Source organism: Saimiri boliviensis, chromosome 2 (assembly GCF_048565385.1).
Source record: "Saimiri boliviensis isolate mSaiBol1 chromosome 2, mSaiBol1.pri, whole genome shotgun sequence".
Taxonomy (NCBI): domain Eukaryota; kingdom Metazoa; phylum Chordata; class Mammalia; order Primates; family Cebidae; genus Saimiri; species Saimiri boliviensis.
In genome coordinates, this window is record NC_133450.1 from 28672326 (window position 1) to 28685996 (window position 13671).

The window sequence follows — 13671 nt, forward strand, 5'->3', positions numbered from 1 at the left end:
TATGGGCTGAACTGTGTCCCCGCCAAATTCATATGTTAAAGTCCCAATCCCCAGTACCTCAGAAAGTGACTGTTTGGACACAGGGTGGTTAAAGAGCTGAAGGTTAAATGAGGCTGTGAGGGTGGGCCCTAGTCCAATCTGATTGGTGTCCTTATAAGAGAACATATTGGACATACATGTGTGCAAAATGAAAGGTCTGTGAAAATGACTGTCTACAAGCCAAGGAGAGAGGTCTTAGAAGAAATAATTGCTGCCAATACCTTGATCTCAGACTTCTCTTCCGAACTAAGACGAAATAAACTGCTGCTTAAGCTACTCAGTCTGAGGTGCTTTGTTATGGCAGCCCTAGCAATAGTAGTAAGCATAAACAATTATCAGTATTTTACTTAATCAGCCCTAGAATACTGGTTGGTTGAGTTTGGTTCACCACTAAATGAGCATATATCAAATGCTTACCGAGTCTGACAAATTTGTTATAAATTTAATAGGGGAAGTGAAATGAGCAAGATACAGTCCAGTATTCTAACAACAATCAGTTACTTTAAATTCTCAATGAAAACGAGATAGAAAGCCAAATCTAAGGATTGGTTAACAATTCCAGAACACTTTATTCTCACAGCATTTTCAGAGTTCTGCTCTTCTTTAGTTATAAAAGAGGCTGTGGTGGCGTTGGGAAGATGTCAAGTCAGTGAAGAGAGTCTTGGTGTTGTCATCGGTAAATTAAGAGTTGAGCTAGACAGTTTCTGAGCCTTTTCCAGTTCCAAATGCTGTAATTCTAGGATGGAAGGCTCTGGAATATTCATTTATTCAGTACCTACCATAGAGCAGGCACTGTTCTTGGTCACTGGGATACAGCAGTAAGCAAAATAGACAAAATCCTTACCTTCACCTAGGTTACATTCTACGGAGAGAAGACAATCCGCAAACACATAAAATATATATTGAATTAAACGGTAGTAAGAGCAAAGGTCAAAATGACAAAAAAGGAAAGGGAAAAAAAAACACAAAAACAAAAGTAAAAGTTACTGCATAATCTTTCACACCATGCCAAAAGGTATATGGATTGAGAATCGTGGGTACCGTTCACTAAACCCTGGGATGCGGATCCTGGAAAACCTGGCGCGCATGTGCACTGGCGTGTCGCGGCCTGGCGCGCCCCCTCCAAAGCGCATGCTCGTGGGCTCGTACGTGCACGAGCCTCAAGACCCAAGGTGCGCGCGTCAGCGTCCGAGGCGGTTGGCGTTTGGGAGTTGGTTAAGCGGGACTCGAGGTGACTCTGGGGGAAGCACGCGACGAAAAGATGATTCCGGGAGCTCTTCTAACACCAGAAGAACCCTGGTGATGGCTGCGTGCAGCTTTCGGAGCCGGATGCTCAAGGGCCTGGGAGGCCTGGAGGCCTGGCGGCGGGGCGGGCCCAGTGTGGGGACGCGGACGGGGCAGGCTGGGGAGGGGCTGGGCCTGGCTGGAAGGCGGCGCTGTCCCGGGCTTGGCCCGCGCGGCGCTCCCAGGCCCCTGGGCCCTGGATCTGGGCCCGTGCGTCCAGTCCGTCCCAGGCGCTGGGAGACGTCATCAGGAAATCGTTGGGCTTACATTAATCGGAATACGTATTAAACGTTTACCCCTCACTTGCTGCCGGCTACCAAGTGCATTGGTTTAGAAAGAAGCAGAAGTTCTGCAGTTAGAGCCCTGATTTTTCCGAGTTTGGAAAACCAGCCCCACTGCCTGCAGAGGGCCTCTGATGGAGAAGAGGGGATACCTTTAATGCCACTAGAATCTTAGGGTTTGGTTTTTTTGTTTTTTGTTTTTTGTTTTTTTACTTGCAGGAAAACTTAAAATCAAGTTCAGGCAGCTCTATGCCATTATTATTATTGCCAAGGTAGTTTATGCCCATCTGTAAAGACCAAAAGAGTATTAATAATAATGACTTTATGGCTGGGGCGCAGTGGCTCACACCTGTAATTCCAGCACTTTGGGAGGCCAAGGCGGGAGGATCACTTGAGCCCAGGAGTTCGAGACCAACCTGGCCAACATGGTGAAACCTCGTCTCTACATAAAAGACAAAAATTAGCCAGGCGTGGTGGTGGGTGCCTATAATCCCAGCTACTCGGGAGGTTGAGGCTGGAGGATTGCTTGAGCCTGAGAGACAGAGGCTGCAGTGAGCTGAGACTGTCATTGCACTCCAGCCTGGGTGACAGAGCGAGACCCTGTTTCAAAAAAAAAGAATAATAACGACCTTATGAAAACATCAAAGATTAAACTGGATTTAACAGTTAAATGGCAAAGAAAGGTTTATATGAAAAGGAATTTTCCTTCTTTATCTTTTCCCATTCTCAGTCTCCTTCCCCTGAGGTGACAAAGCTTAACTATAATAATAATAATAATCTCCTAATGCCCCCAACCTCTCCCCCAAATTGATAACAATTTGATTTTTAAAATTTCTTCCTGTTGCTTCACTTTATTACAAGTCTTAGCAATTCATTTTAAGTATTTTTCCAAAAGTCATGGTTATTGTGTAATGCACAAATGTTATGAAACTAGCTTGGACATTTTTGTCATGAATAATTTCTAGCTAATATTTCTTAGCTGTATTTAATTTAGGCATCTGTTTTTGGTGAAGTGGTTAGAATTTTGAATCCTGTCTTTACCGGTCAACTTCATGTGTAATTATGATTTCACTTTAGGGCATGTGGGATTCAGAAAGGAGCATTGAAAATTATGAAATTATGAATGTTTCTTTGGATGTTAATCCATTGCACCAAGCATGAGCTGTGCCTAGAGATCAGAGGTATAACTTTGTTTTGCTTTGTTTCACAATTTGGTTTAGTAAGAGCAACTTCATTTACCTCAGATGCTATTTCTTCATAATGCTTGAAAGAAATGTGTAATACTGTGTAATGCTGAAGCTTTGCTGAAGCTTTGATTATGTGTGTGTGTGTGGTTTTTTTTTTCCCCCTATAGGCAATTATTTCCAGTCAGAGAAGGAAACCAGTGCCTGGCATTCTCACCATCTTTCTCCCTGCCATGATCAAGTGCTTGTCAGTTGAAGTACAAGCCAAATTGCGTTCGGGTTTGGCCATAAGCTCCTTGGGCCAATGTGTTGAGGAACTTGCCCTCAACAGTATTGATGCTGAAGCAAAATGTGTGGCTGTCAGGGTGAATATGGAAACCTTCCAAGTTCAAGTGATAGACAATGGATTTGGGATGGGGAGTGATGATGTAGAGAAAGTGGGAAATCGTTATTTCACCAGTAAATGCCACTCGGTACAAGACTTGGAGAATCCAAGGTTTTATGGTTTCCGAGGAGAGGCCTTGGCAAGTATTGCTGACATGGCCAGCGCTGTGGAAATTTCATCCAAGAAAAACAGGACAATGAAAACTTTTGTGAAACTGTTTCAGAACGGAAAAGCCCTGAAAGCTTGTGAAGCTGATGTGACTAGACCAAGCGCTGGGACAACTGTAATAGTGTATAACCTGTTTTACCAGCTGCCTGTACGGAGGAAATGCATGGACCCTAGACTGGAGTTTGAGAAGGTTAGACAGAGGATAGAAGCTCTCTCACTCATGCACCCTTCCATTTCTTTTTCTTTGAGAAATGATGTTTCCGGTTCCATGGTTCTTCAGCTCCCTAAAACCAAAGACATATGTTCCCGATTTTGTCAAATTTATGGATTGGGGAAGTCCCAAAAGTTAAGAGAAATAAGTTTTAAATATAAAGAGTTTGAGCTTTGTGGCTATATCAGCTCTGAAGCACATTACAATAAGAATATGCAGTTTTTATTTGTGAACAAAAGACTAATTTTAAGGACAAAGCTACATAAACTCATTGACTTTTTATTAAGGAAAGAAAGTATTATATGCAAGCCAAAGAATGGTTCCAGCAGTAGGCAAATGAATTCAAGTCCTCGGCCCCGGTCTACCCCAGAACTCTATGGTATATATGTAATTAATGTGCAGTGCCAGTTCTGTGAATATGATGTCTGCATGGAGCCAGCCAAAACTCTGATTGAGTTTCAGAACTGGGACACTCTCTTGTTTTGCATTCAGGAAGGAGTGAAAATGTTTTTAAAGCAAGAAAAATTATTTGTGGAATTATCAGGTGAGGATATTAAGGAATTTAGTGAAGATAACGGTTTTAGTTTATTTGGTGCTACTCTTCAGAAGCATGTGACTTCCAATGAGAGGAGTAACCAGGGCAGTTTCCAGGAAGCATGTAATAATATTTTAGATTCCTATGAGGTGTTTAATTTGCAATCAAAAGCTGTGAAAAGAAAAGCTACTGCAGAAAACACAAACACACAGAATTCTAGGGATTTAGAAGCTATCAGAAGAAATACAAATGATTCACTTTTGTACACTTGTGAATCAGGTGGTCCAGGCCACAGCAAAATGACAGAGCCATCATCACAAAACAAAGACAGCTCTTGCTCAGAACCAAAGATGTTAGAACAAGAGGGAATTGTCGCATCAGAAGCAGGAGAAAATGAGAAACATAAAAAATCTTGCCTGGAACATAGCTCTTTAGAAAATCCATGTGGAACCAGTTCGGAAATGTTTTTAAGTCCCTCTCAGACACCACGTCACTTTGAGGAGAGCAGGGAGAATCTAACAATATGGAAAGAAAGTACTGTTAATGGCATGGCTGCCAACATCTTGAAAAATGATAGAATTCAGCCTCAACCAGAGAGATTTAAAGATGCTACTGAAGTGGGATGCCAGCCTCTGCCTTCTGAGGCAACATTACTGGGAGTACATAATGCTCAGATAGAGAAAGAGAAAAGACAAAAAGAACCTAGCAATTGTGGAGGAAGAAATGTTTTTAGTTATGGACGAGTTAAATTATGTTCCACTGGCTTTATAACTCATGTGGTACAAAATGAGAAAACTAAATCAACTGAAACAGAACAATCATTTAAAAATTATGTTAGACCTGGTCCCACAAGTGCCCAAGAAACATTTGGAAATAGAACACGTCATTCAGTTGAAACTCCAGACATAAAATATTTAGCCAGCACTTTAAGTAAAGAATCTGCTCAATTACCCAACAAAAAAATTTGCAGAACAAATATAAGTTATGGGCTAGAGAATGAACCTACAGCAACTTATAAAATGTTTTCTACTTTTCAGGAAGGTAGCAAAAAATCACAAACAGGTTGCATATTATCTGATACACTCTCCTCTTTCCCCTGGTATAGAAATGTTTCAAATGATATTAAGAAAACAGATAAATTAATTGGTTCCTCCAAACCAATCGTCCGTAAGAAGCTAAGCTTGAGTTCACAACTAGGATCATTAGAGAAGTTTAAGAGGCAATATGGAAAGATTGAAAATCTTCAGGATACTGAAGTAGAGGAAAGGAACGTTGAAGTCACTACCAATCTCTGTCCTCAAGTTGAACTGGACATTCTGCTGAAGGACAAGAACTGCTTAGACAACTCTGATGTTTGTAAAATCACTACTACGAAGCATAGTGATTCAAATAGTAGTTGTCAACCAGCAAGCCACAACCTTTACTCAGAGAAGTTTCCATTCTCCAAGGATGAAGATTGTTTAGAACAACAGATGCCTGGTTTGAGAGAAAACCCTATGACCCTGAAGGAGTTCTCTCTCTTTAATAGAAAACCTCTGGACCTTGAGAAATCATCTGAATCACTAGCCTCTAAATTATCCAGACTGAAGGGTTCTGAAAAAGAAACTCAAACAGTGGAGATGATGAGTCCTTTTAATGAACTTCCAAATTCAGATTCCAGTAGGAAAGACAGCGAGTTGTACAGTGCGTTAACACAAGATTTTTGTATGTTATTTAAAAACGAGCATGAAAAAGTAGAGAATGGTGTCATCCCAGTATCAGATTCTGCCACACAGGGTAATTCCTTTAATAAAAATAGTGAAACACACTCTAACAGCAGTACAACAGAGAACTCTGTGATATCAGAAACTCCTTTGGTATTGCCCTGTAATAATTCTAAAGTTACCGGTAAAGATTCAGATGTTCTTATCAGAGCTTCAGAAGAACAGATAGAAAGTCCTGACTCTCCCAGTGGAATGTTAGTGAATCTGGTAGAAGATGCCACAGGTGACCAAAATGGAATTTGTTTTCAAAGTGAGGAATCTAAAGCAAGAGCTTGTTCTGAAAATGAAGAGTCTAACACATGTTCGGATTGGCAGCAGCATTTTGATGTAGCCTTGGGAAGAATGGTTTATGTCAACAAAATGACTGGACTCAGCACATTCATTGCCCCAACTGAGGACATTCGGGCTGCTTGTACTAAAGACCTGACAACTGTGGCTGTGGATGTTGTACTTGAGAATGGTAAGTATGTAGTGTTCATGTGCATGAGATGCTTTTGGAGATGGGAATGCTGGACAAGGAATAAGATCCTCATTATCCAAAGAGATGATCTCAACAGATAGAACATTTTAAAGACCACTTATAAAACATATGTTGTGTTTTTGTGCTATATGAAGATTCTCTAGGTCCAACACTAATTTTTTTTTTTTTTTTTTTTTTTTTTTTTTTTTTTTTTTTTTTTTGAGACAAAGTCTCGCTCTGTCACCCAGGCTGGAGTGCAGTGGTGCAATCTCAGCTCACTGCAACCTCTGACCCCCGGTTCAAGCGATTCTCCTGTCTCAGCCTCCCATGTAGCTTGGATGACAAGAACACGCCACCACACCCAGCTAAATTTTTGTATTTTTAGTAGAGACAGGGTTTCACCATGTTGGCCAGGCTGTTCTCAAACTCCCAGCCTCAAGTGATCTGCCTGCCTTGGCCTCCCAGAGTGCTGGGAGTACAGGTGTGAGCCATCGTGCCCAGCCTCTAGGTCCAACACTATTTAAATGGAGAAGTACAGTGAAGGGATTTAAGTGTGTATATATGTGTCTGTGGGTGTATGTATGTGTAAGAAAGGGGGTGATGAGTACCTAGGAAGAACAACAATGTAAAAGCGGGGGAGACTGTCAAATTTTAATGAAAATGATACTATTAATAGTTGGGAAGGTCCACAGTACTTTCCTACCTTGTTTTCCCTTCCTCTCACATGCCCAACTCTCCTAAAAATATGTCTTTAAAGGCACCTGCAATGTCAGCATGGTATTTTACTGGAAGTTTCTCTGCATGGTTTCCAGATTAAGAGCCAGAATGATTCTGTAACCATCCTAGGTTTCCCAGTAAACTCTATGGCTTAGTACAGTACTGTATTTATGAACTTTTTCTTTCTAGAAAGTAGGACTTGTCCATGAACTTTTCAAAATATAGGTCAAGTACGTATTTTCATGACTATACTTTTCAAATGTACTTTATTTATTTATTTATTTCGAAATGGAGCCTCGCTCTGACACGCAGGCTGGAGTGCAGTGGCATGATCTAGGCTCACTGCAACCTCCGCCTCCCAGGTTCAAGCAATTCTCCTGCCTCAGCCTGCTGAGTAGCTGGGATTACAGGTGTGCACCACCATGCCCAGCTAATTTTTGTATTTTTAGTAGAGATGGGGTTTCACCATGTTGATCAGGCTGGTCTTGAATTCCTGACCTTGTGATCCACCTGCCTCGGCCTCCCAAAGTGCTAGGATCACAAATGTAAGCCACCGCACCTGGCCTCAAATATATACCTTATTATAAGGCATATGGTAAAATCTCCTTGATCTCTTTATGGTATAAGTAGCTGTTATGCAGGAAGACAATAGTATGGCTATTAGATTGTACCACAGGGTTACATTAGAGCCTCTACTAGTACTCTGGGTTCTTGGTCGACATTTAAAGTGACATCGACTTGGCAGTGTTTTGAGAGCCAGATGTTGAGAGGTGATAAAGCTGATTTCCATCTGGCTGTAATTTTGGCTTTGCACTAGGAGGATAAACATTACATCTGTATCCATATTAAAAGTTTTGAATGCTGCAGAAGAATGGAACGTGTATAAATATAGTTATAAGTCAATTTATAATTTCTCCTGAGGATGAGTATCTCTAGCAGGAAGCTGTGATTTCTTTAAGATTAAATAAGACCTTTACTTTTCAGTGTTTTTCTGTTTTTTTCCTTGTGAAAAAAAAAATCACTGTAGTAACTTCAGTAGTATTTGGAGAAAATTCATTTATTTGACTATTATTCCCCTGACTATCAAGTTGGTCTTAAAGCCACATTATGTGCTTTTCAATCTATGTAGTTTTATGTCCTGATTTATACTGAATGTTTATCAGAGGTAAATCTACATACAGCACTGCACCTGATCTTCCTGAAATGCAACTGCTTCTGTTATGGTGCCAAAAAATAACCGGCTAGCATGCCACTGTGAGATAGCTGTTGCTAAAAGAAAGGGGGAAACCTTAGCTGCCGTACTCAACATAAGTGTCTCTTCCTGTTGAATCTAGATATTTAAAACACTTTAACCTACTTAACATTCTGGATTAGCATACCTTTTAGTGAACTTTTGAGTGTCATGTTAACTCATAGTTTCCTAATGAAAAATATTTTGGTATAGAAGTTCCATGGGCTGGGCTCAGTGGCTCACACCTGAAATCCTAGCACTTTGGGAGGCCAAGGCAGGTGGATCATGAGGCCAGGAGATTGAGACCATCCTGGCTAACACGGTGAAACCCCATCTCTACTAAAAATACAAAAAATAGCCGGGCGCGGTGGCTCACGCCTGTAATCCCAGCACTTAGGGAGGCCGAGGCGGGTGGATCACGAGGTCAAGAGATCGAGACCATCCTGGTCAACATGGTGGAACCCCGTCTCTACTAAAAATACAAAAAATTAGCTGGGCATGGTGGCACGTGCCTGTAATCCCAGCTACTCAGGAGGCTGAGGCAGGAGAATTGCCTGAACCCAGGAGGCGGAGGTTGCGGTGAGCCGAGATCGCGCCATTGCACTCCAGCCTGGGTAACAAGAGCGAAACTCCGTCTCAAAAAAAAAAAAAAAATACAAAAAATCAGCCAGGCGTAGTGGCACGCGCCTGTAGTCCCAGCTACTTGGGAGGCGGAGGCCTAGGACCCAGGAAGCAGAGGTGGCAGTGAGCCGAGATCGTGCTACTGCACTCTAGCCTGGGCAACAGAGCGAGACTTTGCCTCAAAAAAAAAAAAGAGTTCCATGAAGAGATGGCTCCTCAGTACCCTGCTACGTTTCTGGAAATGGCTGATATACATTATGACATTAGGACATTGTCAAACTTTACACAAAGGTGTTACATGAGATAAATTGTAAAAGATAATTTTTTTTTTCTTGTTGCCCAGGCTGGAGTGCGGTGGTGTGATCCCAGCTCACCAAAACCTCTGCCTCCTAGGTTCAAGTGATTCTCCTGCCTCAGCCTACCGAGTAGCTGGGATTACAGGCATGTGCCACCACACCTGGCTAACTTTGTATTTTTAGTGGAGACGGGGTTTCTCCATGTTGGTCAGGCTGGTCTCAAACTCCTGACCTCAGGTGATCTGCCCGCCTCAGCCTCCCAAAGTGCTGGGATTACAGGTATGAGCCACCAGCCTAAAAGATAAATTTTAATGAACAGAAGAGAGAATGTGTAAAGGTGATTTTGAGGAGTAGTGTCAAGTCCCCAAGCCTTGGTAGTTTTTTCTTTAAAATATTTAATGCAGTTCTTTCTATTAGTAGTTGTAAACCTGTTTCACTTCATTATCTTAATTTTTTCATTCCTAACCTCTCCAGGTGTAGTCCAACAGATTTATCTATCATGTTTTGCTCTCGTTCTAAAGCTGTCAAATTAAGCATTGCTTCTAAAACTCAAATCTGACCTTCCTTCATGGAGAACAGCAGCATTTGGGCCAGACCTTATTAGACTCAAATTTGAATTGAGAACCTTTCATTTGTCCATCTGTTCACTTATTCATGCAACATCTGTTGATCATCCACACTGTGCGAGGTGCTGCCACATTGCAGGTTAACTGACTTTGCTTTCAGGAGTTCACAGTACTATTAGGGAAGAAAGCTATCTAAACATAATTGTAATATAATGAGACAAATGTTAGGATAGAGACATACATTGGGGATAAGAGACTCAAGCTGGAGAGTTGTGAAGGTTGTAGCAAGTTGTGGGTGACAAATACTGCTGCTCTATGTCTAACACAGGGCTTCTCTGGATGATTTTTTGTTGTAGGGTTTATCCTATGCATTGTAAGGTATTTAGCAGCATCTGTGGCCTTTATCTGCTAGATGCTAGTAGAATGTTTTGACAATGACAAGTGTCTCAAAACATTGCCAGATATTCCCTTGGGCAAAGTTACCTCCCATTGAGAATCACAGTGACCTATTCTAGGCCTTCATTCTGTCTGGTGTAAATGGGTAATGGAACTAAGCATTAATGGAGAGTCCTAAATTGACAACATAATTTCATTAAAGGACTTCTGCTTCTCAATTTAGTGTTTAGTAGTCTGCTTTATGTCTTGACTCAGTTTGTGTAGAAAGAGGTTTTATGTAATTAAATGTTTAAATAGTTGTATTTTAAGTTCAGATTTCTAGGTTTTTCTTTCTTATATTTAGGATCTCAGTACAGGTGTCATCCTTTTAGAAGCGACCTTGTTCTTCCTTTCCTTCCGAGAGCTCGAGCAGAGAGGACGGTGATGAGACAGGAAAACAGAGGTAGGGGTGGCAGAGACTGCTGGGGCACCCAGTACACATCGTGCCACCTAACTCAAAAAACAAAGCAGGCTTGCATTAAGCTTGATCAATGCCAGCTGTGCTGTACTGGAATCAGGAATTCCCCACGGCCCTATTTAACAGCAGAACTAAGTAATTCAGTGCATGCATTTAGATCAGAAATTACTTTTCCAGACTTGAGGTCAATACTTGGTAATTATGCGTAGTCTGTGGTGTCCTCGTGATTGGGGGACATGTTTCTTATTTTTAAAAAGGCTGGACTGGCACTCCCAAGTTGCTGTAGTTTTTTGTTTTGTTTTGTTTTGTTTTGTTTTTGAGACGGAGTTTCGCTCTTATTACCCAGGCTGGAGTGCAATGGCGTGATCTCGGCTCACCGCAACCTCCGCCTCCTGGGTTCAGGCAATTCTCCTGCCTCAGCCACCTGAGTAACTGGGATTACAGGCACGCGCCACCATGCCCAGCTTATGTTTTGTATTTTTAGTAGAGATGGGATTTCACCATGTCGACCAGGATGGTCTCGATCTCTTGACCTCGTGATCCACCCGCCTCGGCCTCCCAAAGTGCTAGGATTACAGGCTTGAGCCACCGCGCCCGGCCATTGCTGTAGTTTTTAAGCAAAAATCTTCAGAAAAAGCTACAGACAGCTATTTTGTGTGTGTGTGTCTAAAAATAGATAACGTATATATTTTACCTAAAGGCAGTAAGGCTACAAATTTGAGCCATAGCTTCCCCACCAGTATTCCAAAATATCTCTTGTAAACAGCTTGGAGAAAAGTTATAATGCCAGAATATACAGTCACCAACTCTAGTTTAAAAAGTAACAGATCAAAACAATTTAGAGATACAGCAAACACTGCACATTTGTAGAATATAGAAACAATGTATGTGATCTTTGGTCTTGAGGTTACAGCTCACCAAACAGGAAATGCCATTACCTCCTGTCCTGTGGTTCTTGATGCCAACTTTACCTGTTCCCTTTTGCCCTAGATACTATGGATGATACTGCTGGTAGTGAATCACTTCAGTCTTTGTTCTCAGAATGGGACAATCCAGTATTTGCCCGTTATCCAGAGGTGGGTCTTCAGCAGTTTTTCTTTGCCTGTTGTTTTAAACCTTGAGTTTCAAGATGGATACAGCTGCATGCACTTAGGTCTCAGCTACTCAGGAGGCTGAGGTGGGAGGATCACTTGAGGCCAGAATTTCAAGGCTGTGGTGTGCTGATTGCACCTGTGAATAGCCACTGCACTGTAGCCTGGGCAACATAGTGAGACTCCATCTCTTTTTTTTTTTTTTTTTTTTTTTGAGATGGAGTTTCGCCTTTTCACCCAGGCTGGAGTGCAGTGGCGTGATCTTGGCTCACTGCTACCTTCGCCTTCTGGTTTCAAGCAATTCTCCTGCCTCAGCCCCCTGAGTACTGGGACTACAGGCCTGCACCACCACGACTGGCTAATTTTTGTATTTTTAATAGAGACGGGGTTTCACCATGTTGGCCAGACTAATCTTCGTGATCCGCCCGCCTCGGCTTCCCAAAGTGCTAAGATTACAGGCTTGAGCCACCATACCCCACACTCCATCTCTTAAAAAAAAAAAGTAAATAAATTAAAAATAAAATGTGAATTTTATTTAAGCTGAGTATGGTCATGCAAGACTATACTAATTCGTAATTATGATTGGAAACTGGGCATATTTCCAAGTAATTTATTTGGAAGTTAATGTTTAATGTAGAGAGGAAAAATCAAATTAATAGCATTTTAGGAGCTCAGGCATTTTGGATTAAACATGTATAATCAATTTGAGAATAGTGAATGTGTTTACCATTCTCAGAAACCCTGACTTGTAGCTTTGGCACAGTATTCAGGGTGGTGATAATAAAACTGTTATCATTAGATAAAGCCACACATCTTCTACTGGAGGAACAGTTCCTCGTTGGCCCTGGGTGGATGTTCTCTCCTGGGTGTGTTTTCACAGAATGTACTGTGCATGCTGTAAACAGGGTGTATGATAGATGAGCATTTGATTACCCATTCTTTCCTTGAGATATCATTTAAGGACTTGATCATGGAGCATAGACAAATTATTGTTCTGAAACAGTATTGGGGGTTTTTTTTGTCAGTAATTTTGTTTATTTGCGAAAATTGTTATTTAAGACTCATTATTCATAGATTCTTTTGAATTTCTCTAAATTCCCTGAATTCAACCCACCTCTACTAGGCTATATAAAAATGAATGTTTTTAAAGCACTGATGTCTTTGGTAAAACAGTTCTGCAGACACAAAAATTAAAATTTCTGTTATGTGTTACTGAGTCTTTCTAGGTTGCTGTTGATGTAAGCAGTGGCCAGGCTGAGAGCTTAGCAGTTAAAATTCACAACGTCTTGTATCCCTATCGTTTCACCAAAGAAATGATTCATTCAATGCAGGTAAAAGATTGATATCGAAATCTCATAAATATATATAAGGCCTAAGCTAGACTAACTTTTCTGAAATTGGATTTATTTAATGATATAGACTACTTTGGTCAAGGCACGTGTGTGTGTGTGTGTGTGTGTGTGTGTGCGCACACGTGTGCACATGTGCATGGGTGCACACTTATCTTACTGCAACTTTTATCATCAGAAGAAAAAGCAAGGAATTCATTATAATTACAAAGAAAGAAATGTCTTTAGTAGTGTGAAAAGGTTTGGAGGGAATGAATTATGGATTCAGGCTCACAGTTTCAGGGATTCTCAAGGTTCTCCTGAAGAAGATTATCTACTGACTTTGTATTTGGCAATAATTTATAAATCAATAAGTGCTTTAGTGACCTTGTCCTTAAGTGTGCAACAATGCCCTCTTAGAAATGACCCTCTATTGTGTGAGGCTACCCAGGCTTGGGAAAGCTCATATTGAGGAGTTCCGTTAACAAAAGGGACCCTTTGTCTGATCTGCTCTTCTACTTTGCCCTCTGCTTACCACCTCAGCTGTCTTAGTCCCTTTGTTTTCAGTATGGAAACAAATTAGGAGGTTAACAGATCTAGGTAAACTCCTAACCTGGCATTCACCTGGTACCACAGCAGGCAAGCAGTTGATGTAGAA

General features: G+C 41.3%; 1 protein-coding gene across 6 annotated transcripts in view; it reads left to right on the forward strand.

The window, feature by feature from the left end:
• Nucleotides 1-1179: 1179 nt before the first annotated feature.
• Nucleotides 1180-13671, forward strand: part of MLH3 (mutL homolog 3) — a 36162-nt gene continuing 23670 nt past the window's right edge. For 2 of the 6 annotated variants that reach the window (XM_074392965.1, XM_074392966.1), the window contains exons 1-5: nt 1181-2785; nt 2959-6310; nt 10481-10579; nt 11585-11670; nt 12912-13016. In XM_074392965.1, the coding sequence (XP_074249066.1) occupies nt 3022-6310; nt 10481-10579; nt 11585-11670; nt 12912-13016 (3579 nt within the window). In that variant the 5' untranslated portion in view covers nt 1181-2785; nt 2959-3021. Of the gene's footprint in view, nt 2786-2958; nt 6311-10480; nt 10580-11584; nt 11671-12911; nt 13017-13671 lie in introns of all 6 variants that reach the window. The other 4 variants (XM_039469339.2, XM_039469340.2, XM_039469338.2 and 1 more) reach the window with 4 other exon arrangements.